The following is a 27,045-nucleotide window of genomic DNA, read 5'->3' on the forward strand; positions in this document are numbered from 1 at the left end:
AACATTTTCCGTTTGCTCATTTTAAAAAAAAAATCTTTTGGAAAAAAAAAAAAAAAACCTGCATATTCTACATACAGCAATTTATGAGCACAGTGGTATTTATAATTCAGTTTTGTATTTATTAATAATATTATTTTTAAATAACTTTTTGAATCTGTTAAGTGTGTTGCACAGTTTGATTTCAAATTCTAGATTATTCCATTGATTGACTCCTTTAATAGATATACATCTTTGTTTCACATTTGTTCGTACCTTTGCTTTTGCATATACATAAGTCCCTCTTAGTTCATATCGACTGGTTCGAGTCTGAAACATCCTCTGGACACCATCTGGAAGCATATTATTATTTACTTTATACATAATTTGAGCAGTTTTATAGTCCACAAGATCATTGAATTTTAAGGTCTGTAGGTTTATGAAAAATGTGTTTGTTGAGTCTCGATAATCAGCCCTGTTAATTATCCTTATTGCTCTCTTTTGTAATATGAAAATTGGTTTTGTAATTGTTTTGTATGCATGCCCCCAGACCTTTATGCAATAAGTAATGTATGGCTCGACAAATGCTCGGTACAATAAATGTAATGAGTATTTGTTGAGGATGTATTTTGTTTTATTTAATATTGCAATAGATTTTGATATTTTGCTCTTTATATGATTTATATGTGGTTTCCAGCTTATTTTGTCATCCATAATAACTAAAAAGTTATTTATATTAACTCTTTGTATTTCAATATTATTTATCCTAATTTGTGTTTGATCTGAATTTTTACGGTCTCCAAATACTATATATTTAGTTTTATTTAAGTTAAGTGAGAGTTTATTAATGTCAAACCATCTTTTTTTCGTTCCAAGTTCTCTCTCCACTGTGTCCAGAAGGTGCCTCAGATCTTTACCAGAGCAAAGTAAATTTGTGTCATCAGCAAACAAAACAAAATGTAATAGCTTGGACACATTGCAGATATCATTAATGCACATAATAAATCATTTTGGACCCAGCACAGAACCTTGTGGGACCCCACATGTTATCCTCAGCAAGTCAGATTTTTCATCATTTAATTGCACATATTGTTTTCTATTATCTAAATAATTTTTTAACCATGTATATGCTATGCCCCTGTTCCCATATCTTTCCAGCTTCGTCATTAATAAATTATGATCAATGGTGTCAAATGCTTTTTGTAAGTCCATGAAAACACCTACTGTGTATTCCCTTTTGTCTATTGCTGACGATATTTTTTCTGTAAGTTCCATAACAGCCATTGTGGTGGATCGGTTTGATCTGAACCCATATTGATGTTAACTTAATAAGTTTTGTGTTTCTATGAAATGATCGAGTCTATGGATAAATAATTTTTCTAAATTTTTTGAAAACTGTGGAAGTAGAGAAATTGGTCTGTAGTTTGAAAATTGATGTTTATTTCCATTTTTGTATATTGGAATGACTTTTGCTATTTTCATTTGGTTGGGGAATATACCGGTTTGGAATGACTGGTTGCAGATATGGGTCAGAGGTCTAGCTATACTATCTATAATATCTTTTACTAATGCCATATCAACATCAATACAGTCAGTGGATTTTTTATTCTTAAATTTTTTTATCACATCAATTAGTTCCCTCTCAGTTATCTTCTTAAGAAAGATGGTATTTGGGTTTATGTTAATAGTGCTTTCGTCTACATCATTTTTTACTACTGGGTTCACAATTTCCTTGGCTAAATTATAACCAACATTCACAAAATAGTTTTTAAAGTCATTTACAATCTCCCTTGTTTTGGTTGTGATTGATTGATTTTTTTTAATAAAATAATTTGGATAATTTGATTTTCCTATACCTTTATTAATTATACTGTTAAGCACTTTCCATATACCCTGTGTATTATTTTTGTGCTCTTCTAGTTGTTTGTGGTAATAATCCTTTTTATTGAATCTCATTATACCTGTTAATTTATTTTTATATTTTTTATATTTATTTTCAGCTTCCTTTGTTCTCAATTTTAAAAACTGTTTATAAAGTAAGTTTTTCTTTTTACAAGCATTTTCTAGTCCCCTCGTAATCCAGGGCTTGTCATCATATTTCTTCTTTTTTTTGTTCTTATTGGACAGTGTTTTTCATATAAGGTGGCAAAAACAGACAGAAATTCTTCATATGCTTTGTTTGGATCTTTATTTAAATAAATGTCTGTCCATCTTTGCTCCCTTAAGTCCCCTTTAAAAGCTTCAATGGCTTCAGGTGTTCTATACCGAATCTTCTTGTGAGAATCAGGATTTGTCTGGGTTTGCATCTCATATGAATACTGCACTGTTGTAAAAACAGGAAGATGGTCACTTATATCATTTAGAAGCAGTCCACTTATTATTCTTTGCTCAATTGTATTGGTGAAGATGTTATCTATTAACGTTGCACTGTCAGTTGTTATTCTAGTTGGTTGTAAGATGGTAGGGAATAAGTTTACACAGTACAATGTTTCAATAAAATTCTTTGTCTTACTGTGATCATGTGAGTTTAACAGATCTATGTTAAAATCTCCACAAACAAAAATCGTTTTCTTATCATTCATCTTATCACACATATCAATAATTTTACCTTTAAATGACTCAATACAGGATCCTGGTGTTCTATAGATGCAATTTATTATTATATTCTTGGTTTTATCCATGTCTATTTCTACTGTGACACACTCCATAATATTTTCTATTTGTACTGACATACTCTCTATTTTTTTACAGTTTAAATCACAATTTACAAATAGTGCCGCTCCTCCTCCTTTCTTATTCACTCTGTTGGTGGTAAATAGCTCATAGCCCTCCAGGTTAACATCAACTTCCTTCTCATTGTCCAACCAAGTTTCTGATATTGCAATCACATTAAAGGTGGGGAATTTTTTTACATAGTCCTTAATATTAGAGAAATTTCTATTCAAACTTCTGCTGTTGAAATGTATTACTGAAAATCTTTTGTCCATTATTTTCTTTCTTATAAATTGTTCATCTGTATAGTACTCACAGTTGCAGTTGATGTTGTTATAGTGGTGATTTTCTGGGTCAATGCCATTCTCCATTTCATACATTTTATGTTCCGTGTATTCAAAGGTTTGTAAGTTCAATTGTTCAAAGTTCTGATGATCACTACTCACACAGTCTATTGGTGTTACTTCAACTGATTCATCATCACTTGTGTCGCTAAGTGGAAAGGTATAGTCACTGTCAAGCCCTGTTGTTGTGGTTATATTGTGTGTCATTGAGATATGGACATCCCTCACTCACTTGGGTAGATGTAAACATTCCTCACTCACTCAAACCTGTCCAGATCTGCGAGCTCTCTTACTATGCTGACTTTTGCTTCCTCTGGTGTTCCATTTGTTTTAATCCACACTTTACAATTCCTCGTCCAGGTTGCTTGAATTTTCTTTTGTTTCTTGAGAGCCCTGGCTTGCCTAGCAATATCAGAATTTTTCTTAGTCAGATGTTCGTTAAGATATACATCAGTTCCTCTCAGTTTTTTGGCCTGTTGCAACAAGTTGTTCTTAACTTTCCTATTTACGAACCGGATAACAATAGCTGGTTTGGCCTTGTCTTTTCTTGGAAGTGCATGGCAGGCTGAAATAGCATTGCTATCAATATCAATGTCTTTGGATGCAAAGAACTTGTATACCTGTTGCTCCAAGGAGTGTATTTCTCCCTGTGTGTCTTCCTCGCCGCTGTGGCCACTGGCTCCAGCTGTAACTCTGGCATATGAGCGGTGTTTGGTGTTGAGCCCGCTCACAATCACGTCATCCATCCTCGTATATTGTTCCAGATCATCCACTCGTCTTTCTAAGGAGCTTATTTTCTCTTCTTTTTCCCTAATCATGTTCTGTAATTCACGCACTTCCTTCATTAATCCAAGTAGTTGTGTTTGCTGTTTTGCCACTTTAGAAATTTCATCTGACATGAAATTTAGAGATTGCTTAATCTCTTCCATTTCCTCACTAAAGCCTGATGGCTTTTTTGGAGGCATTCTGGGCCTGGTGGTGGTGGCTGCTCCTGGGCCTGGTGTAGTCACCGCTCCTGGGCCTGGTGGTGGTCGCTACTCCCGGGCCCTGGGGCGGTAGCCGCTCCCAGTCCCGCTGGTGGTAGCTGCTGCTGGGCCTGGTGGTGGTAGCTGCTCCTTACGATCCGATGGTCTTGGTGCTGTGACATAGAATGGACGTAAGGCACAGCAGGATGAATAACTGAGCTTCACTCTTGGTTCCTTTTTGGTGAACTCCTTGTGGAGGTTCAATATTGTATCAGTCAGAATCATCATGCTTTATTTTCTTGCGTGTGATTGTGTCCTGTTTGTCAGTTCTCATTCGTGCTGCATTATGGTAGAATTCCTGAACCTTCTGAGAAATTGCTTGAATGTATGTAGGTTTTTTGTCAGTAGGCCTCCTCTTCCACAGTGTGTTATATGTTATGCCAAATTGCCTTGTCTGGTGAATTAGCAGATATTTTTTCAGAACTTTGCCTGACAGAGTCAAGTTCTTGTTCTTGTGGGCAGACTTGTTTTGTTTCAATTCATGAATGAGTGCGTTGTGGAACAGCAGAGTTTTCTTGATGGAGGGGTTTCTGAGTTGGCTTCCCCACAGCAGCTGCTCCGTTTTTTTTCTTGGTGATTCTTGTGTTCTTTTATTCCAAGCTTGTTCTTGTATCCAATGCTTTTTCATTCTGTATCCTATCCTAAAAACAAGTTGTAAAGCTTGTGAAAGGTGCCAAAGTAACTTGTGGCATCAATAGATACCTGCAACGGCCTCAACCAAATTCAGAGTATGAGCCCCATATGGCACAAACAGAGCTCTGAGATATATTTCTAGGAGCCCGGCTTGAACACCCTTGTTTTTTCCCCTCATGTTGGCCCCGTTGTCATATGACTGTCTTCTGCAGTCCTTGAAAAGAACTTTTAGCTCCTCCAGTCTCTTTGGAATCAGGGATGCCAAATGTTGACCAGTGGACTCCTCTGCCTCCAAAAACCCCATGAAATGTTCCTTTATGTGTGGCTCCTCCTCCAGTGACACAACCCAAATCACAACTGACAACTGTTCAGTGTGGATGATATCTGGAGTGCAATCAAGAATTATTGAAAACAACTTTGCCCACTTGATGTCGCTCACCATTGCTGAAATTATGTTGCCGCTCAACAAATCAACAAGTTATCTTGTATGTGGTGGCCGACATAGCTGGTGTAACTGGAGGTCCCTTTTTGGACACGTTTAATGCACTCTTGCATTATGTGATCATATTGTGCCATCAGTTCAACTCAACTGTTGTTTTTTAGGGGAAAACACCAACCAATTTCTAGTTATTTTTTCCCCACTAACCAATGACTTCCTGAAGTATTGATGGTGGCGACTTCTTCTGTCACTGTCGTTTCTAGGGAATACAAAGTCGGATGGTGTCTGACTTGGTCCCCTGGAAACCAGTTGTGTCTGAATTCTCACAGTCTGAAGGCCAATTAGCAGGGTCAGTGGACGGAGGCTCATCCTCAGTAGGCGAGGGCATTAGTATACACACATCATTCACAGCATTTATAGTAGTGCAACACCACACATACCCAGTAATAATAACATTATAACTGTCTGCAAAATGCTTTGCAGGGATGCACACACACACACACACACACACACAAAATCCAACGTGTGTAAGTTTTCTTTTTTTGTACACATGCACAGACACACTCAGACATATGTGCACACAAACTCACCTGAAGAGTCTTACTGGGGAGAAGTAGAGGTAAGTGGGTCTTCATCCTCAGGATCAGACAGCATTTGTGGAGACAAATGTGTGGCTGAGGAGGTAGATGGTGCCTCACCCGGAGGCTCCAAGACCATTTCTTTAGAGACCTGTTTGGCTGCAGAGGTAGATGGCACCTCATCCTTAAGCATAATGTATCCAACTTTTAGAATGGGAAACAAATGAATAACATCCTCCTTGGTTAATGGCTAATTATATACATGACACACTCCAAATGACTAAGAAAGCTATATCACAACATGTCAGTGCAATATAAGTCTTTTGAATTAGCTTACATCATTGATAATTCACTTTACTGAGCAGCACAGGACCTAATGTGATGTTTACCAAACAATATGTGAGCTAGTATTCGTTGTGTTACATACACATTATTAGGATGAAATTAGATATAATTTTTGCTAGTCAGTTGGACTGAAAACGGATGCTGTTGTCATCTACTATTATAGCCAGCAGTATAGCAAGAGGCTAAAAAACATAGGAGTTACCCTATACTAATTAACATCATTTAATTTTTATCACATGCATGATCATACTCATGAAGAGTAGATGACATGGCTCCATACCTTTATCTCTCCTCTTCTTCATTTCTCTTTTTCCTGAACTGGGCACTTGATGGATTTGACCTCCTCTTATCCATTTGTTTATTTGACGCCTGGGAATCAACACATTACCCATCCCCCAACACCATCAGCCAAGAGTTAAGACTAAAGCAATTCACCAGTTTGTTACAGTTGTTCCCTGTCCGCTCTCGATAATAACTGTTATAAACTGGCAGGTAAGACACATATGAACTTTGATTGCTTTTCCATGGAGTCATAATCATACATTTTCATCCATGAGCCGCGGAACTTTACTGCACTCGGTAATCGAGTCCTCGGGACTTCCCGTCAACTGGAAGCTGCTGCAGAAGAGTGGTACATTTTGTCAGCTTTTCAGTAGAAATCCAGCTAAGCTAGTGGAGTTTTAATGCCCCGGACTCTGTGCTGAGACCCTATTTGTACTGTTGCTGAAGTTTGGTGCTGTTCTGAGCATTATTTGTGGCTTTTTGGTGGTGGTTTATATTTGGATCCATTTACTGCAGTGTATTGTTGTCGTGCGGTCGTTACTGAGGTTGATAAAACTCCGTAAATTAGTGGTCTGCTAACTTGATCTCTCCAGAGGGAGTCTAACACAGTTTCACGGTGTGTTAGACCATGGATTAAACTTACACCGGAATATCCCTTTAATGTCCTCTCTGGACATTTTCAGTTGCTCCTCTGATGTTTTCCCATTAACCCTGTAAGACCCAAATATAGAAAAACCTAAAAAAAAATTTTTTTGACCCTTCAGATGTTGTTGTAGGAGGCCTCTGATGCAGAAATGAAAGAGTTTTTTTTTTTTAAAATGTTTATGTACGTTTTTAGAGAAATGTTGTAATATTGCAACGTTGGGCTTAGGTGGGAGCAGAATTTCTGTATGTGTACTCATGTTCTCTGAACAACAATTCCAATAACTAAGGGTTCATTTGCAGAGTTGATTGCTTACTTAGCCCCATAAAGGTATATAACATTAATGATAATAACACATTCATATTTTTATGAAGAATTATTATTATTTTTTTATTAAATAGCTTTTTCTAGTGACTTTTTCATTCCTTTTTTTCTTTTCATGGCTGACTTTCATTCATAGTGAAAGTCCCAAAAACAGTTCTTGTCCTCTGAAAAGCGAAGGTGAACATCACACTTGCTGCATTGCACGTTAGTGTATCCTTTCGTGCAGTGTCTGCAGCTTCCTCTCCCTGTCTTCACTGGGAAATTCGCAACTAGGTCCTTGCAATGGGAGGTGTGCACTTCTCTTGGATGGTCTCTTCTGAGGAGTCAGAGAGCTTCCTGATGTCACTGTTGCTGGGTTCCATTGGCCTGAAGATGGTCGTCCTCTCTTTGGAGTTTGGAGCGCCATGTTCACCAGGATGAGAGAGGATGCTGGCTGTGCCTGAAACTGTCTCCTGTTCATTGTCTCTTTGCTAGACATCTTGAGAGAGGATGATGGTGTGCCAGAAGATGTACATGTACCAGCGACGGGATTTGATGGGGGACCTCTATTTGGCTGTAAATGAGTCCAACAAATCCACAACTCCCTTGTACTTGTTGTTGACACCAACAATGTAAGGCCTCTCAAGTTCAGTGTAGGTTCGGCTGGCTTTGTCCCAGCGTTGAATCTTCTGCACATGTTCAGGTCCAGGAAAGGACCACACAAGTGTGATGGCCCTGTTGTCAGACCATTTGACAGCACAGATGTTGTGATTCCCCTCCACTCTGACATCATCGCTTCCTCTCCCCTTTTTCTTCAAGCTCTTCTCGTCTTCAAGGTCACAGTTGGGCAGGCGCACCTGCCTGGCTGTTCCCACATAGTGAATTCCCCAATGTTTTCCAGGCAGACAATACTGTCTGCTTATTGTAAGTCACTTTGGACAAAAGCATCTGCTAAATGCCCTAAATGTAAATGTAAATGGCTTAACCTATGCTCTCTACTTATCATGCTAAAAGAAATGTGCATCCCAATCACCAGCCATTAAGTCACACAATACTGCCTTGACATGACAATACTGCTTGTAATACCCTCTAATTATCATACTAAAAGGAAAACATGCATACCCCCACTTACATCCACACATCCACATTCAGGAAAATGTTCACCTTTCTTAGAACTGAATTGTCTGTTGATATCCTCTTTGTGGACAAAGTTGTGGAATTTTAGGTCAGCTTGATCAAATTACCTACATTTTTTAGAGATAAAACTTTTAAATCAGTCAAATCTGATCAGAACACAACACAAGGGTAGTATGTATACTGTCCATGTATAAAAAAACACTGGTGTAGAGGAGGGAATACAACCTGTTTGTTCCCACTGCAACAGGCCTGCTATTTTGACTACCACACTCACCCAACGTTGTAATATTACAACAATTATATAACAAGCTCTAAATGAAATTTGATGAATCTGTTCTACAAAAACTACATATGTACATGTTCTAGACATTGTAATAACAACAAAAAAAAATATAAAAGACATTTTACTTACTTGAATCTGATGAATTTAGTCCAATGAAACAAAGCAATGTTGTCCGAAGGAAACCACGAGAGGTTGTGTGAGTTCATGGCCATGAGGCGGGACTTATAAACAAATGTACTATCCAATAGCATCGTGAGACTGAACAATAGGACCCAATGACTATGTAAATGTGGTAAAAAAACAAGATCAAATATAACAGATTGTTTTTTAGGGTGGCTAAAGGTAACGTTGTAATATTACAACAGTGGGTCTTAGAGGGTTTCTCCCGCCAAAAAACAACCAAGGCTTTATTTGTGATTGTATATGAGTCAAACTTTCGTGTAAATGCATAATTACAACGAAAGAGGCACTTTTAAGATTTACTGTAGTTTCGTTTTTTGGCAAGCTAATTTTCAATGGAGTGCATGGGGCACTGGCACGCTAGCAACAAAATCGCTATTTTTAAAACACTAAGAAGGCCCGACACAACATGAAACTTTGCTTGTAGTATCACCGGGGTCTCTACACATGAACACGAGCATTGAGAACGTTGTTTGTGTATGGAGAGTTTACTAAAAAGACGTTTTTTGAACTACTCACCGTTGGAGCTGGATCTGCAGTGCGTTGCCGTCTGCAGACAAAAAGTGTCAATCCCCGAGTGCGACCTAACAGGTAGGAGGTCCACCATTACTCTCCTGCCTGTTAGGTCGCACTCGGGTTTACAGGGAAGTTTCATCACAATGTTTCTGAGGTTGAATGGCATGTCCAACTCTTTCATGTAGATGATTTGCTGTGTTAAATCACAGCAACCTTGAAGACACAGAAAATGATTGCAGTGCTTCAACATCTTCTGGCTTTCTAAGAGGCCAGTTAAGAATTTTGTCCATGTAAGCAGAAGCAATTTTGTACTCATTGCCAAAATGTTCAGCAAGAAGGTCTTTGGTATCCTTTGGCAGATGTTGACAACTCTTCACTAGGTCTCTTGGCTGCCCCCTGGTGTATTGCTCCAGAAAATTCAAGCAGACACTCAAGTTATTTGTCTTTTTTTCTACACAGTTTTCAAAGGCTCTAATAGGACTGAAACTGAAGAGGGTTGCCGTCAAACACGGGAATATTTCTTGTTGGCAGAGCAGATGCTAAGTTTTGCAGTGATTCTTTCTTTGCATGATGTTCACAATATGTTTCATATCCTGTCTGTTGATCATCATGATCCACTTGTGTTGTTTGTGCTTGGCTGCTATTTAACACTGATCTGATGTCCCTTTGTGTTAATGCAGATTGTTGTTTAGGCCTGACAGTCACAGCCTGGGTCGCAGGATGAGGGTCATTCAAAGTATTGCTCTTATCCCTTTTTTCTGGAACAAAGCGTTCGTTCTTTCAGCGCTGTTCCTTTCAAAATATGAGTTCATTCCATCTGATCCTTTAAAACCACACTTTGAATTAATCTCCAGCACATGAGTTTTGCATTGACTTCAGCAAGTTCAGTTCAGTTCAGTTCCATTGCCAACTGTTCCTTTTCCCATTTTATTTCCTCCTCTCTGGCTTCCAGTAAATGTTTCCTTTTCAATGCCGCCATGCGCTCCACAAGTGCAGCCTTATCCGTTTCTACCTTTATCCTCACAGATGAGGTGGATGACACTGTATGACTGCGTGTGTGATCACGGATGATTCTCCTTTGAACACAAGATGTTAGAAGCACTGTTCTCAGATGTCCTTCATCAGAAAGCACACTTCGGTTGTTAGGAGGTTCAGTTTAATTGTCATTTCATTGCACATATGGGTGGCCAGCTTAAGATGACCAGTTCTTTGCCTTTTCAGTGAAATCACACAATTTGACTCTCAGATTTATCCTTTGGCAAACCCAAATTTATGACATCTTCATGCCTATCATTAGCTTCATCATGACACTTAATTAGCTTAGTTAAGCAAGATTGCACAGGTTTCACATTATCAGTGGATTCCATCAAGACATGTATTTGTTCCATTTACCTCTTAGCCTGTTTGCATTTTGATATAAAATGCCAAACCTTTCATGGTAAACTTGACTTTCCATTTGTCAGGTGGCAATGACGAAGCGTCACTCTTTGTTTTTGATGCAATGTCAGACATTGTCTCTTTGTTTCAAACCCTTTTGAACTCGTTTGGCTTTCCACACTCTTTGTTTCCAGTGTTCACAATACGGATAAACATGATTTGTGGCACAGACAAACTTTGCACCACAGCTTTATGAATGAATCTCCGTTGAGTTACTATTGCGCAATCACTTTGCGCATCATCCAAAATCTGACAACTTCTTATAACTCCCAATATTCATCCATCTTCAGTGAAACAATGATTCCAGCACTCCAATAGTTAAGCTGTTTTCCAATACAGCATCCAGAATTAACCTATTCACATACCATGGATGTTGGGCAGTTTCGTGCAATGTCTGTTCTTCAATCCCGACGGTTTTTCCATGTGACGATCAAACAAACAATCTTCTTCCACATGTGAGTAACTTCCAAAAAGTTCATCAACAAAACATATCCGCTTTAAGGTTGTTGTTTTTTTACTTTGTGTAGTGGTGTATTTGTCCTAAATAATAATGCCGTATGTCCAAATAAAACACTGTTGAACAACACAATGTTCCAGTCATGGTGGTACGGTTTTGCGGTTTATTTTCCTTTTAGTGGCAAACAACTGATGATGGTGTCTCTGTAGATTCAACCGTGGGTGAAGCGGGAGATGGAGATGATGACCAGCAGGTTGAGAGCTGCAGTGAGGAGCGAGATGGAGTATAGTAGAATATAAATAAGCGGAGTGTCAAAGTGAGGAGGCTCTGCCTCCTGCAGGAGGTATTGGGTAGTTGGGGAGGGCAAAGTTCAGCTCCCTCAGGCTCCATCACCACAGAGAGAAGGAGAGAAGCTGCTGAGCTCTGTCCGCTGTCTGACCAAAGCTGTCTGACCAAAGCTGTCTGACTTACTGACTTATTTCTAACCCCCTTCTTGTTAAATCCCAACACTTCTCTTCGCTACACCAACCCAAGCTTCAAGGAAGAGCGACAGGCTTTGAAGCCAGTTTTCGTAGCCATAACATCATAAAGTGATGCACTGTGGCCAAAAAAGACTTTTTTCTCATAAGGTTAAGTCTGTGATTGTGACGTAATTATTTTTTTATTAATTCTAAAAATGTATTATTGCTAATAAACGGACCGATCCTACCTTTGTACTACAGCAAAGTTGTGCACAGATGATGGAGCTCTAAACTTTCACCTTTTGGAGATCCATTTGGCCGTTGATCTAGTAACTTAAATACTGGAGGAGGAGGATTCTTTATTGTCACATACATTCAGACTCTGTACATCCCAGTGAAATTAGTTCCCTTCATTTAACTCATTCCTGAAGAGCAGTGGGTAGCAACTGTACAGAGGTGTTGCCTTGGTTGATGGCTGGAGAATTAACATAATACACCTGTTATTGAAGGTGAGGGAAAGAAGAGCACCTGGAAGAAACCCAGAAAAACACTGGGGCGAAAATGAGCAGGAACTCCACACCATCCATCATCCTAAGCCAGTGATGAACCAGAAACCTTTTTATTCTTTATTTTGTCCTATTTATCATAATCTTAATACTAGGGCTGTCAAACGATGAAGTTTTTTAATCGCGATTAATTGCATTTTGTCCATAGTTAACTTGCGATTCATCGCAAATTAATCACATTTTTGGCTTGCAAATGATATTTGAGACTCGATGTACTTCAATGGTAACTCATTTCATGTTGACAGTACGTGCAGATAACTTTTGTCCTATCGACCGAACCATCTGGCAGTGTTTTGAAGTGAATTTGTCGTTCATAAGTCCTTTCTCCATTTCCTTTCGCTTTCGCTTTTCAGTCCCCCGTGTTTTTCCTGAGCGCCAACCCTGCTTCTTCTTCTTCTGATTCCCTTTCTTATTCTTGTGCTACCCTCTGGATCAAGACTACAGGTGCCATCGACGGCCGTAAATCAAACAATGCGCATTTCTTTTATTTCTTTAATACAGTGCGTTAATCGCGTGTTAAAAAAAATTTCCATAGATAACTGGAGCATTTGATTTGTCACTCTGACTTGAGCGCATATGCATCCTGTTTTTGTGATGAACATTGAGATAGCTCTAGCTTTTCATTCAAGTCCAGATGTGGCACATTTAATATCTTGATATGATAAAGCTTTATTGAGCTCCAGTTTGAATGTATGGTTGAGAAAAGCTTAAATTAGATGGGAGGGAATAATGAAAATACTAATCAGAGCAAAGGGGGAAGGACAATCCAATTGAGGCAGAATCTTAGAGGAGGGGCAATAGAGCTAATTTGTTTATATCATGTCTAAACTTTGGTCAAACACTGCCAGAGCTCAGCAGGTTCACCTCTCTGTGGTGATGGTTACCTTGGAAGAAACTTACCTCTGCTTTCCACAACTCCTCAACAGCTCCTGCAGAAAGCCAATACGTCCTCACTTTGAGACCATGCTGATTTACATTCTGCTGTCCTTCATCGCTCTGCTCACTGCAGCTCTTAACCTGCTGGTCATCATCTCTATCTCCCACTTCAAGTAGTCACTCATTAACTTAAGAAACTGTTACATAGCAAAAAGCGTATTTTTTTGTGTGTACTTTCAGCTTATGCTTATATATCTTGATGTGTTAAATATTGATAAATATATATTATTAAATATTTCTGGTCTTCCTTTCCAGGCAGCTCCACACCCCCACCAACCTCCTCCTCCTCTCTCTTGCTGTCTCAGATTTCTTCGTGGGCCTCATCATGTTCTTTCAAATTGTCCTCATAGATGGCTGTTGGTTCCTTGGCGACCTCATGTGCACTCTGTATCAGTATCTAGCATATGTTATAACCTCTGCCTCAATAGGAACCATGGTGCTCATATCTGTTGACCGCTATGTAGCTATTTGTCATCCTTTACATTTTCCCACCAACGTCACTCAAAAAAGAGTTCAAGTCTGTCTTTGTCTCTGTTGGATGTTTTCTGCTCTTTTTCACAGTCTGCTGCTGAAAGATATCCTGAAACAACCAGGCACTTATAACTCATGCATTGGAGAGTGTGTGATTATAATTGATCATATTGCGGGACTTGTTGATCTCTTTGTGAGCTTTATCGGTCCTGTCACTGTCATTGTAGTTCTGTACATGAGAGTATTTGTGGTGGCTGTGTCTCAGGCTCGTGCCATCCGGTCTCACATTGCAGCTGTCACTCTCCAGAGATCAAGGAAAGTAGCTGCTAACAAATCTGAGTTGAAAGCAGCCACGACTCTTGGTGTTGTTGTACTTGTCTTTCTAATATGTGTTTGCCCATATTATTGTGTTGCTCTTACAGGCCAGGACACAATGCTCAATGCCTCATTTGCTTACTTTGTAATTTGTCTGTCCTATTTTAACTCCTGTCTTAACCCTCTGATCTACACCTTTTTCTATCCATGGTTTAGAAAATCTGTTAGACTCATTGTTACACTTAAGATACTGAAGCCTGACTCCTGTAAGATCAATATACTGTAGAGAAACACTGACTGAAAGAAAGCCTTTTCTATATCATAGGAATTATGTTTGAAAACATTCTGTTAACCATTTGAAGAACCTTAAAGTCAGACCAAGTCAGTTATTTACAGTTAAGATGATAAGTATATCCATTTTCAGAGGGAAGGTGACCGCATAATCAGCTCCTTTGTCCTGAATCTTGTTGTGATTTTTCAGAACCTCAAAATGACAAATTGCTTTCTAGCTGATGAACAGGATTAATATATCTTATACAGTATCTGTCAGGTAAATATAAGGCCAACATTAGCAGTTGGTCAACTTACTGACAACACCCAGCAGTTCTGCATGGTTTATTTACCTATAATGTTTAATCAATTTAAAAAATCTAAAATGCATTATAAAATATGAGCTTTGTGTTTGTTCAGTTTCTTTTTCAGTTTTTTATAACATTAATAAAATATTGCAAACTGGGATATGTGTAAAGAGCAGTTCACTAATGTGGCAAAAACACAAACTTGTTCAAACACATAAAAAACAGGAGAAAGAGAAATCTGAGATGCAGCAAAGAAGGGAGGAGGAGGAGAGAAATACCTCATTGGTACCCAGAATATCCAGGCTTATACAATTAAAAAAATATCTTCAAACTGATTAAATTGTACTCAGTGGTATGTCCACGGTATAGAAGATATAATTAATGCAGTGCCCACAATCCCTTGATGCTATTTTATGTTATCTGGAATTTGTGCAACCAATAGTGGAGAGACATCAGTTCTGAAGTAAGAGAGAATGTTACAGGAGAAGACAAATTGCTAGATAAGTTATATGATTTGATCAGAAAGCTCTCAGCAGGCCTGTGTTTTCTGGACACCCATAAAGGCAGACACATTTTTGTTTTTTAGGTTTGCTGACTTGAAAACCTGACTGAAAAACATTCCAAAGAGGTACAAGGAGGCTTTTACCAGTTGAAGAGGGACACATCACATATGTCATGCATATAAAAAACAGTGGTCAGTGCAAGATATATTGGGGTATTCAAAATCAATTCAATATTTTGTATTGGCATCACCCTGGGGCCAGGCCATGGATTGGGGCTCGCAGGCCAGGTCTTTGCCCATGGGACCCAACCGGGCGCAGCCCGAACGAGCAACGTGGGCCCACCCTCCAGTAGGCTCACCACCCACAGCAGGGTTCAGAAGGGGCCGATGCTATGTGATTTGGGTGGCAGTCGTGGACGGGGGCCCAACAACCCAATACCCAGACGGTGACACTAGCCATGGGGACATGGAATGTCACTGTGGGAGAAAGAACCTGAGCTAGTTCGGGAGGTTGAGCAGTACCAGCTAGAAATAGTTGAGCTCACCTCCACGCACAGTCTGGGCTCTGGAACCCAACTCCTTGAGAGAGGCTGGACTCTCTTCTACTCTGGAGTTGCCTGCGGTGAGAGGTGGCAAGCTTGTGTGGGCTTGCTTATAGCACCCCATCTGAGCCGCCATGTGTTGTAGTTCTCCCCGATGAACACTAGGGTCGCCTCCCTGCGCCTTCGGGTTGGGGATAGGTCTCTTACTGTTATTTCAGCTTATGGGCCGAACAGCAGTATAGAGTACCCGGCCTTCTTGGAGGCCCTGGGAGGGGTACTGGAAAGTGCTCCAACAGGGGACTCCATCGTTCTACTGGGGGACTTCAACGCTCATGTGGGCAGCGACAGCGTTACCTGGAGGGGTGTGATTGAGAAGATTGAACCCGAGTGGTGTTCTGTTGCAGGTTGTCCATAATGAACAGCATGTTCAAGCATAAGGGTGTCCATCAGCGCATGTGGCACCAGGACACCCTAGGCTGGAGGTAAATGATCGACTTTGTGGTTGTGTCATTGACCTCCGACCGTATGCCCTGGACACTCGGGTGAAGAGAGGGGCTGAGCTGTCAACTGACCACCACCCGGTGGTGAGTCGAATCCACTGGCAGGGGATGAAGCTAGACAGACTTGGCAGACCCAAACGCATTGTGATGGTCTGCTGGGAACGTCTGGCGGAACCCTCTGTAGGAGAGGTCTTCAACTCCCACCTCCGGGAGAGCTTTGACCAGATCCCGAGGGAGGCTGGGGACATTGAGTCTGAATGGACTATGTTCTCCACTTCCATTGTTGACACGGCTGTTCGAAGCTGTGGCCATAAGGTCTCCGGTGCCTGTCAGGGCGGCAATCCCCAAACCTGGTGGTGGACACTAGAAGTAAGGGATGCTGTCAAGCTAAAGAAGGAGTCCTATCGAGCCTGGTTGGCTCGGGGGACTGAGACAGCTGATGGGTACCAGCAGGCCAAGCGTGCGGCAGCATGGGTGGTGGTGGAAGCAAAAACTCAGGTCTGGGAAAAGTTCGGGGAGGCCAAGGAGGAGGACTACCAGTCGGCCACGAAGAAATTCTGGCAAACCATCTGCTGCCTCAGGAAGGGGAAGCATTCTTCCACCAACACTGTTTACAGTGGAGGTGTGGAGCTGTTGACCTCGACTGGGGACATTGTCAGGCGGTGGAAGGAATACTTTGAGGATCTCCTCAATCCCACTGACACTGGGGGGCTGGGGACTCACAGGTTGATACATTCATCACTGAAGCTTATGTCACTGAGGTAGTTCGGGAGCTCCTCAGTGGCAGGGCACCTAGGGTGGATGAGATCCGCCCTGAGTAGCTTAAGTCTATCGATGTTGTGGGGCTGTCTTGGCTGACACGTCTCTGCAGCATCGCGTGGCAGTCAGGGACAGTGCCTCTGGACTGGCAGATTGGGGTGGTGGTCCCACTTTTCAAAAAGGGGGATTTGAGGGTGTGTTCCAACTATCGGGGGATCACACTCCTCAGCCTCCCTGGGTACTGGAGAGGAGAATTCGGCTGATAGTCAAACCTCGGATTCAGGAGGAACAATGCGATTTATGTCCTGGCTGTGGAACACTGGACTAGCTCTATACCCTCTCCAGGGTGCTCAAAGGTTCATAGGAGTTTGCCCAACCAGTCCACATGTGCTTTGAGGACTTGGAGAAGGCGTTCGACCGCGCCCCTCGTGGCATTCAGTAAGAGGTGCTTCGGGAGTATGGGGTCGGAGGCCCTCTGCTAAGGGCTCTACGGTCCCTGTATAACCGGAGCAGGAGCTTGGTTCGCATTGCTGGCGGTAAGTCAGACCTGTTCCCAGTGCATGTTGGACTCCAGCAGGGCTGCCCTTTGTCACCGGTTCTGTTCATTATCTTTATGGATAGATTGTCTAGGCGCAGCCACGGGCCGGAGGGGGTCTGGTTCGGGAGCCACCGGATCTCATCTCTGCTTTTCGCAGATGATGTTGTCTTGTTGGCTCCTTCGAGCCAGGACCTCCAGCATGTCCTGGGGCGGTTTGCAGCCGAATGTGAAGCAGCTGGGAGGTCCGAGGCCATGGTTCTCGACTGGAAAAAGGTGGCTTGCTCCCTTCAGGTTGGGAGAGAGCTCCTGCCTCAGGTGGGGGAGTTTAAGTATCTTGGGCCTCGTTCACAAGTGAGGGAAGGATGGAGCGCAAGATTAACAGGCGGATCGGTATCAGTCTGTTGTGGAGAAGAAAGAGCTGAGCCGAAGGCGAAGCTCTCGATTTACCGGTCAATCAACGTTCCTATCCTCACCTATGGAAATGACTTTCCTCCGCAGGTGGGCAGGGCGTTCCTTTAGAGATAGGGTGAGGAGCTAGGAGTAAAGCCGCTGCTTCTCCACATCGAGAAGAGCCATCTGAGGTGACTCAGGCATCTGTATCGGATGCCCCCTGGACGCCTTCATCGTGAGGTGTTCCTGGCATCCCCCGCCGGGAGGGGACCCCGAGGAAGACCCAGAACACGCTGGAGTGACTATGTCACTAGGAACGCCTTGGGATCCTCCCGGAAGAGCTAGAGGAGTGGTTCTCAATTATTTTTGAGGACAGAATTTTTTTTCACACACCTCCTGAATTGAAATACTATGATGAACCTGATAATATCTATTTATTAATCTGTATAAACCACTGTACGATTTGCAGCATTCTGCATACAATCACCTGATTATCAAAATGGTTTAATGCTGTCTGCTGCCAGAGTTTTTAGGCATAAAACACAAACGGGTCATTCCTCATTTTCGACCGTGTTCACGGTAAACCCATGTAGGCATCGTCATATTTCCTGCTCCATAGTTCTCAACTGAAGGATTAGCAGAAGAGCTTGTGTTTGCCCATTTTATGAGATTTGTGTGCTGGTGTCAACACGTAGTGTTTTATTTTGAAAAGTAACTGGATGTTATATTGTTATTCCGGCGCTTGACTTCCTGTCTGCTCGGTGCAAAATTCAGCTAAATTGCTGCGTCGTGCTCCGGACTGCCGGAGCTGGGACGGAGCAGATACTCAGCGCAGTGGACCTGCTGGAAGTTAACACATAGGCAAAGTGAAACCTATCAGCTCCGCTGGCGTGGTGGACATAACGTGGCGGACGTAACGCTGCGGACACTATCCAATGGAAATAGACCCTCACGTCCCGCCCTGCCTCTCATGCCCCCCCTGACACCTCACGCGCCCCCCCCGCTATTTGAGAAGTACTGAGCTAGAGGAAGTGTCCAGGGAGAGGGTGCAGCTGGTGGTTAACTCTCTGCTTTGTCTCCGGCACACCTGACACACACACACACACACGGAGAGGGACTGGGGAAGGGGTGATTAACCCCTGGAAGTAGAGGGAGTGGCTGAGGCGGATGTAACACTGTCGTTTCTTGCTCACACAGAACCAAGCAGCTCCGGTATTAAACCACGCCAGTGTGTAATTCTCACAGCAAGCTGGCGCTGCGGTTCCAAAAGAGCCGTGACGTTACACGTCATGATGATGACGTTTGTGTGATTTGCAATGTGTTTCCCTCAATGTCCACCTGTTATTCTAAATATGTACCCGCTGACTGTTTCTAATCACATGATTGCCAATATAATGTGTTGTGATTGAGATCCTGACCCACTAAACATCATGGAAAGTGATGAAGTTAAGTTTGTCTGCTTTAAATTACATAAACTGCATCAGTAAACAGGACCCTGTCTGACTCTCTCACTCCTGGGGAGGGATGATCTTTTCTTGGGGGAAGTTAAATGAAGTCTCAGTCGTAAGGGTTGACCGCTGTGGTGATTTTTTTTAAGACACTTACTACAACAACACAATAATGGAAGGAGATGAACACTTGGTGAGATAAAGTTCTTTGCCTAAATGTGATCTTTAACCTAACCAACTTTAAAAGCACACCTTTGCTGCCATTGCCACAACATGTTAAAAGTAGAGACACTGTCCAAGGACACACACACGACAACATGCTTGGACTGGCCACTTGACATTGTCATATGACGGGCGACACTGGTGTGTGTGTGTGTGTGGTGAGAGAGGTAGGCAAGAACGGAAATTTCCCCATTACATAGGGCCCTCAGGTAGTGCAGTTTGTTCAATCTCCCAGAGAACCTGATCAGGCTGTCAGGTTCTCTTTGCTTTTTGCGTTAGCCTGTATGTGTCACAGTTCATCTCTGCTTCACCACTCTGCACCTGCCTGCTTCAATCTGCCAATCAGACACACCACTCTCATCAAGGCAACTCCACTCACCCTTGCTCTCTGCTCTGCTCTGGCTGCATTTAAGCCCCAGGTCCATAATCACTCATTGCCGGATTGTTCTTGATGCTTGCACCAGACTCTCCTCTGCCTGATCTCAGGGTTCCAACCCTGCTTGCCTCCGACTATCCTGCCTCACCGATCTCCTGGAAATGATCTTAGCCTTCCGTCCCCGACCATGATCCTCACCTGTCACTTTCTGGGTTCTGCCTGTCTGCTCCCATGGCTATCCGGTGATTACCTGATTCAGTTCTACAGAGTGAGAGTTACTCCTGTCTCCTTTGTGGCTTCCTGCAGTTCTGTGACTCTGATTATTCCTTCACTGATGGAGTATGAGACTCGGTTTCAGGGGCATTACTCACCAATGTCCTGGTTTGGTTCAGCTGAACCTAAACTCCAATCCCCACCAGAGACTGTTAAAGGCCAGCGGCCAGAAAACAGACTGTTTTGCCTACTGCCATTATTGCCTGCACATTTGCAAATAAAGTTTGTTACCAATGACACCTGCCTGTCTTTGTGCTGCTATTGGGCCGGAACCAAACCCATTATAGTATGTTGTAAATGGAGATCAACCAATTGAACCGGTGTGGCCGATTATTTGGCACTGAAAGGGCTTTTACTGAGACTTAAATGATGTCATGTGTTGCAATGTAGACTAAGAAAGACCAGCATTACATTAGAGATCATAAATCTTTGTGGGTTATGTTTAACGTTGGCAGCCAGGACAACAAACCATTCTATTGACGCTTCTAAATAAACCAGCCATGTAACTATATATCCACTCATGAAATGAAATCGCACACTTGAGGATCCCGATACCCCAGGAATATGCATGAATATAATGGTTAGTAAGAGTGGCATTTAACAATGTAATGAGATGCACAACAAAAGTTATCCTGGCCAGTTCAGCCACAGAACAACGCACCCTCCATTGTGTGCGTGGCTCAGTGGGTTGCAAACCCACTATAGAGCAGGGTAAGAGTTATTCTGTTAAAAGCTAGCAGACTAAAGCCTAGCTGATTGGAGGTTAGCAGGCTGGATGTTAACATGCCGAGGTGCAGACAGGAAGCCAGCAGGCTAATCACTAGCAGGCCAGATTGAAGGCTGCTGCTCTAAGTCTGGACTGAAAGCTGGAAATCAGGTTTGTTGCTTGCCAGCTGGGATGCAAGTTGGAGGTCTGTGAACCACAGAGTTATGGAGTTCCTTTGCCAAGATTATGAAAAAAATGAGCTAAAAATATTTTAACAATAAGAAGTCAGAAATCAGGTCATAAAGTTTACCAGCTACAATATATGCAAGGTCTATGACTGGTCAAGTAGAACTATTATGATTAAGCAGTTCACACAAAAGAGGCAGATGACAAAAACTGAGTGGATTAAAGGGATCAACAGGATGGAAAAAGCAGCACAGGTAACGTTAGCCGCTGCATTGCTAGTAGGAGCGATGCTACCGCAGCTGTGCCTTTTACTAGAAAAAATGACCAGCACAGGCAATGACAAGATGATGAGGAGATGATCTGTGAATCGGGGATGGTTAAGATGAAGAGGATGCAGGTGCAGAAGTCAGGCATAGTGTATCTGCTCGTTTTCTATATAAAACACTCATACAAACATATTAGGAATAAACACACTTAAAACGAACAAATAAAACAATTAAACTACGTAGCCTGCTCAACCACAGTAGAAGCATGAAAATCAGGGGGAAATTATGAAATGCACTGTCTCCATTACTCTTGTGCTTAAGAGGGATAAACATAACCATGTGCGACAATGCTGACATGGTTCACAGCAGGCGCGTCGTCAGACCTGGGCATTCGGGGCTATAGCCCCTGATGTTTTGGGAATAGCCCCAGATCTCTGAGCCTTAAAATTTTTTTTTTTTTTCAAAAACCCTAATATAATTGCCTTATGATGAAAATAGTCCCAGAGGTTTTTATGTGGTTGCATATCGAACGAACAGCAGCCACAAATCCAACATTGTCACCAGCGCAAAACTCGCAGAAGCTGACCGATCTTCCTTATGCCCATATATGGGCAGAGTCAGGATAATTTGTTGCAAATTCCACATCAGTGTTATTCTTTCCCCCTCTATGTGTCACTGATTTTACCAGAGCCTGTCTATTAGCCTACTGTTTAGTATCATTGCAGCGTTTATAGTAGTTAGTTTTTATTGATTTAAAGAGGTTCTATGAAAACAAAAAGTTGCAGCCAGAGCAAGGAGAGGTGGAGAGTGAGACTTCATCTCCCCCAAACCCTGAGGAGGAGCAGGGATGCTTGCTTGCACAGATTCAGCAGTCTCGCTGTGAATTCAACCACTACATGGTCACCTTGACACCTGGTAGGCACATGAGTTAATTATTCTAATTTTAATTTCTATTTTGCCCTCTGTGGTAAATCAAATCAGAATTGTGGTGGTGGGTGTAGTCTGGGTGTGTATTCTCTGTTAAATGGCTATTTTCCCCCTTAATACCCTATAAATCCTACTGTAGGCCTAATGCAGATAGACAGTGTAGCAGAGAAATTATAATAGTGAATGTTCTACCTGCTCTAATAGCCTATGCACACAGCACAGGTGTTATTACAGGCTATAATATATTTAACGTAAAAATTACTCAATAGGCCTACAGTGAGGGAAAATAAGCTTTGTTTGTGATTGAAATATGACGATGAAGACCCAACGATTGGCCTTCCTTTCCTTCTCGAACTACGTTGAAATTGCATCCTTAACAGCCCAATTTTCAAAATTTCCCTGGGGAGAAAAAGACTCAGCAACACGTTACTCTAATATGACCACTTTTTTCAGTAATGAGTAATCTAATGCATTAATATTTCCAAATCAGTTATCAGATTGAAGTTACTTATTCAAGTCACAGTACATTACTATTATTTTTGTCATTTTCCTCAGTAAAAATATATATTTTTAACTTCTTCTTGCGTCTCAGGGAGTGATGTCTTGTATGCATGCCCGCCAATGTAATAATACCCACAAACATGATAAAAATCTGCAGCATTTAATGTATAATCAACCCACAAATGTAATACATTTTCCACAAATGTAATAGCCGCTGCCTACTACAAACATAATGCGATTTCCCACGAACGTAATAACTATTACGTTTGCAGGGATTTATTACGTTCGGGGGGAAGTGAAAATCTTTATTGTAATAATTCTTTATCATTTTTAGTGAAGTTACGAATTGGGCAGTCTTGAAAAAGGAAAGGAAAATGCAATTTGGATGATTTATTACTCATTTTATTTATGAGTCAAAAAATGCAGCTATATTCTGAAAATGGAAAAAGCATTTCTGTTAATCCTTTTTTAATTTGAATTATGGAATAGATTCACTTCCATAAATAAATATCTGCGAACTTAACAGTTGTCACATATGCAGGAAATCGCGTCTTACTTTTGTAGTAGGCAACTGCTATTATGTTTGTGGAAAATGTATTACATTTGTGGGTTGATTACATTGGATGCTGTAGATTTTTATTACCTTTGTGATTTATTACATTTGTGGGCTTCATTACATCAGCGGGCGTTACACACGTGTAACACCATGCAGCGACACAAACACAAATAACAGAGAGAGAGAGATATGCGTTTTCTAGCTGAAAATACAGTCATTATTTTGAGTTCGTGTCAGCTAAAGATGAGAATATTAAGGTTTGTTGTACACTCTGGGCTGGCTGTACTTTTTAAAGGAGTAATCAGTAATCAGATTACTTTTTCAAGATAATTGAGGCTAAAGCCCCGGATGTTTTGCACTCCTTGCAACGCCCCTAGTTCACAGTAAACCATTGAGGGTATGGTTTGGAAGACATTTGGATTTTAAAAGAAAGAAAGAAAAGAAATGTTACTTGCATGTCACGTCATAGTGTACAATGTGTAGAAAACAAGCAGTAAATGTCATGTAAATTGCATAGCAATTTGGTGTAGATGGGTATTTGTATTTTGAAGAAATAAGGACTTCCTGCTTTATGGCAAAGCATCAAAATGGGCCGCACCACCAAGCCCACCAGCTATGATGTAGGCGAAAGCTTTTGATAACGTTTTGTCTTCCAAGTCCGATGATGATTATACTGAATGAATATGAAGCTGTGGTGTCAAATCTGTAGAAGGAATTTGTTGAAGTACGAGGCATGGAAATGCATCAAAATGGCGTCGAAAATCAAAATGGCGGACTTCCTGTTGGACTGATGTTTTGGGTTCAGGGATCATTTTTGTGCGTCTAATCATGATACATATGCATACTAGGGGTGGGCGATACAGCAAATTTTGGTATCAATCCGATACCAAGTAAGTACAGGGTCAGTATTGCCGATACCGATACTGATACTTTGTACTTGAATATTCCTGTTCAATGAATGATTTTGTACTTTTGCCTTTAATTAGTTGACCATGATTATGATAATGATAAAACACAAAGATTTTAGCCAAATAAGAAAATTATATTTAACATAATTAAATCTATAACCTATCTGCATGTAGCCTAAATAGGAATACTAATGTTGCTTCAACAGATACATAAAAGGGTTATTATATTCTTGAGGTAGGCTATATATCTAAACATAAGTAGGCTATATATTTTTGAGTTACAGTAACAGTGAACCTGAGTGAGCGGAATGAGAGAGTTGAAGAGGAGCGCTGCGCTTAAAGGGATATTCCGGTGTAAGTTTAATCCATGGTCTAACACACCATGAAACTGTATTAGACTCCCTCTTGCGACATCAAGTTAGCAGACCGCTAATTTACGGAGTTTTATCAACCTCAGAAACGACTGCGCGACACAATACATTGCAGTAAATGGATCCAAATATAAACCGCCACCAAAAACGCAACAATTAATGCTCAGAACAGCACCAAACTTCAGCAACAGTACAAAAAGGTTCTCAGCACATAGTCCGGGGCATCTAACCTCCGCTAGCTTAGCTGGATTTCTCCTGAAAAGCTGACAAAATGTACCACTCTTCTGCAGCAGCTTCCTGTTGACGGGAAGTCCCGACGAGTCGATTACCAAGTGCAGTAGAGTTCCGCAGCTCATGGATGAAAATGTATGATTATGACTCCATTGAAAAGCAATCAAAGTTCATATGTGTCTTACCTGCCAGTTTATAACAGTTATTAATGAGAGCGAAAGGGAAAAAACGGAATTGAGCATTTCTAACCGCACTTGGTAATCGTGTCGGGACTTCCCCAACCCGGAAGCTGATGGAGGAGAGTTGAAATCTGCTTTTAGCTTCACAACAAAAATCCAGCTATGCTAGCGGTGGTTAGATCAGTGGCGTAAGTATCGGCGGTGCAGCGGCACCGGGGCCCGGACGGCGTCAGGGGCCCATGAAGGAAGGAAAAAAAACAAAAAAAAAACAGCTGTTCAGAATTGCCACAGGCCCGGTTTTTGTGAATGAAATAGCTGGGGGCAGGTCAGTAAGGTAACGCTGAGTGGCCTTGATGCCTGTCAGTCATGATGAGTCCCGTCTTGTCACCTCTCTGATTAGCTGCAGCTGAGCACTGCGGGCCGAGCAGATGCATGTCTCTCTTCCCGGGCCGGGAGAGTTATCATACCGTACAATGCCAAATAATAGCCGGAGCGTTTATTTGTTTCAATCACTTAACAGACCAGGCGTTTATTTGGGACCAGGCGTTTAATTCCTTCCTCTCAAAAATCCGGGATGAAAATGTCACAAACTTCTCCAGCTTCGCCAATTCGCCAGTGAATTCTCTGGCATCCTTCTGCAAGTGAAGTTGTTGCAGTGGAGGAAATGATTCAGCCAGCCAGCACCCGTAGTTTGTGGTTTAAAATGTATATATTAGGGACGAAAATGGAAACAACCCCGCTTAGTAAATGGTATCACCATCTTCTCACGTGCTACTTCTTCTCTGTACCTGCACCGCTCCGCAGCCCGACCGTCGTCCAGTGACACACCCAGCAGTATTTTCCAGACGGCACACTTTACTGCACTCAGTGATGCCGTCCCTGCTGAGAAAAGTACCGACTCTCTGCATCAAGCATCAGCGTCGTGTCTGCGTACCATTAGATGGATTGAGTGGAGATTTTTTCAGAGAAAGGGAGGTCCATGGATTTGGAGAGGGGCCTCGGAATGCTGTGTCAGGTCTGAGGAGCGGGCAGACTATCAGTTAGCCCTAAAAAGGAGTCGGAAAAAAATGGTCAACTGTCAGGCGAGCCATCGCGCGCGCGCACACACACACACACACACACACACACACACACACACACACACACACACACACACACACACACACACACACACATTAGAGCAGTCCGCGGCACACCACAGCATCCAGAAAAAAATTATACACAGTCCGAACCAAAAAATGCACATCACTCGCAGGATCTTAAACAAGTGTTTCAGTGAAAGTTTAATTGCGCAATTTCACCACACTTTATTGCTTCCCTATAGCATACAATATTCTCTAGAAGTTGTACATCTCCAAAGACACTTCATATGGAAAGCAAAATAACATGATTTTCTCCCTGTCGACAACTCGTACATCATTTCACACCCAGTCACAAGTTCTTTTGTTTGTTTGTTTTTTTTGGTCCTTTTTTTTTTTTTTTAAACAGACATATAGTATTCTATTTAACATAAAGATGTGATTCTTTAAAATACAGCACTTTAAGAAAAAGGGTAATTTTTCCATTTTGCAGAGAGCATTGTTGATAAAATAGTGTGTATAGAGTGCAAAGGCACTTTCTGGAGTAAGTAAAGTAAGATTTTGCTGCTTGTTGGATTCTGAAAAGGGTTCTGAATTTGGTTCAACACTCACCATTTATGTGTGTATGCTAAATATGTACAGGAATAGCGTTTCCACTTCTACAAAGAATAATTACGTCATACTTTCTCACAGGGGGAAAATAAAATACAGTTTCATGAAAAGCAAAAGCCGTATTTGTACACAGTCCTGCCCATTATATACATGCCGTCGTCAGAGTCTGTTGGAATTTCAACAGAGTCTGTAAGAAATAATTTAGTAACTTCCAGGAGCAAAAAATAGAACTGCATAATAATATACGTCTTATACTCCTTTTTTATACATCTGAAAAAGGAAAAACAAAAAAAAAAGAAGAAAAGGAAGAGAGAAAAAAAGATCATCAAAGGCTTCAGTTTGCTTCCAGTAAATAA

The 27,045-nt window shown here is 41.5% G+C and overlaps 1 protein-coding gene across 1 annotated transcript; it reads left to right on the forward strand.

The window, feature by feature from the left end:
• The first annotated feature begins 13,193 nt into the window (after window positions 1-13,193).
• Window positions 13,194-14,325, forward strand: LOC115588489 (trace amine-associated receptor 13c-like). Its single transcript, XM_030429127.1, has 2 exons — window positions 13,194-13,366; window positions 13,509-14,325. Exons 1-2 carry the CDS (start codon window positions 13,194-13,196, stop codon window positions 14,323-14,325), a joined length of 990 nt encoding a protein of 329 aa, XP_030284987.1.
• The last annotated feature ends 12,720 nt before the right edge of the window (window positions 14,326-27,045 follow it).

This window comes from Sparus aurata, chromosome 9 (assembly GCF_900880675.1).
Source record: "Sparus aurata chromosome 9, fSpaAur1.1, whole genome shotgun sequence".
NCBI classification, from domain to species: domain Eukaryota; kingdom Metazoa; phylum Chordata; class Actinopteri; order Spariformes; family Sparidae; genus Sparus; species Sparus aurata.

Bases quoted from the DNA above. Each gene is read 5' to 3' on its own strand.
- LOC115588489 (XM_030429127.1), top strand. From the start codon at position 13,194: ATGGTTACCTTGGAAGAAACTTACCTCTGCTTTCCACAACTCCTCAAC. The intron at 13,367-13,508 runs GTAGTCACTCAT...CTTCCTTTCCAG, and splicing joins ATCTCTATCTCCCACTTCAA to GCAGCTCCACACCCCCACCA.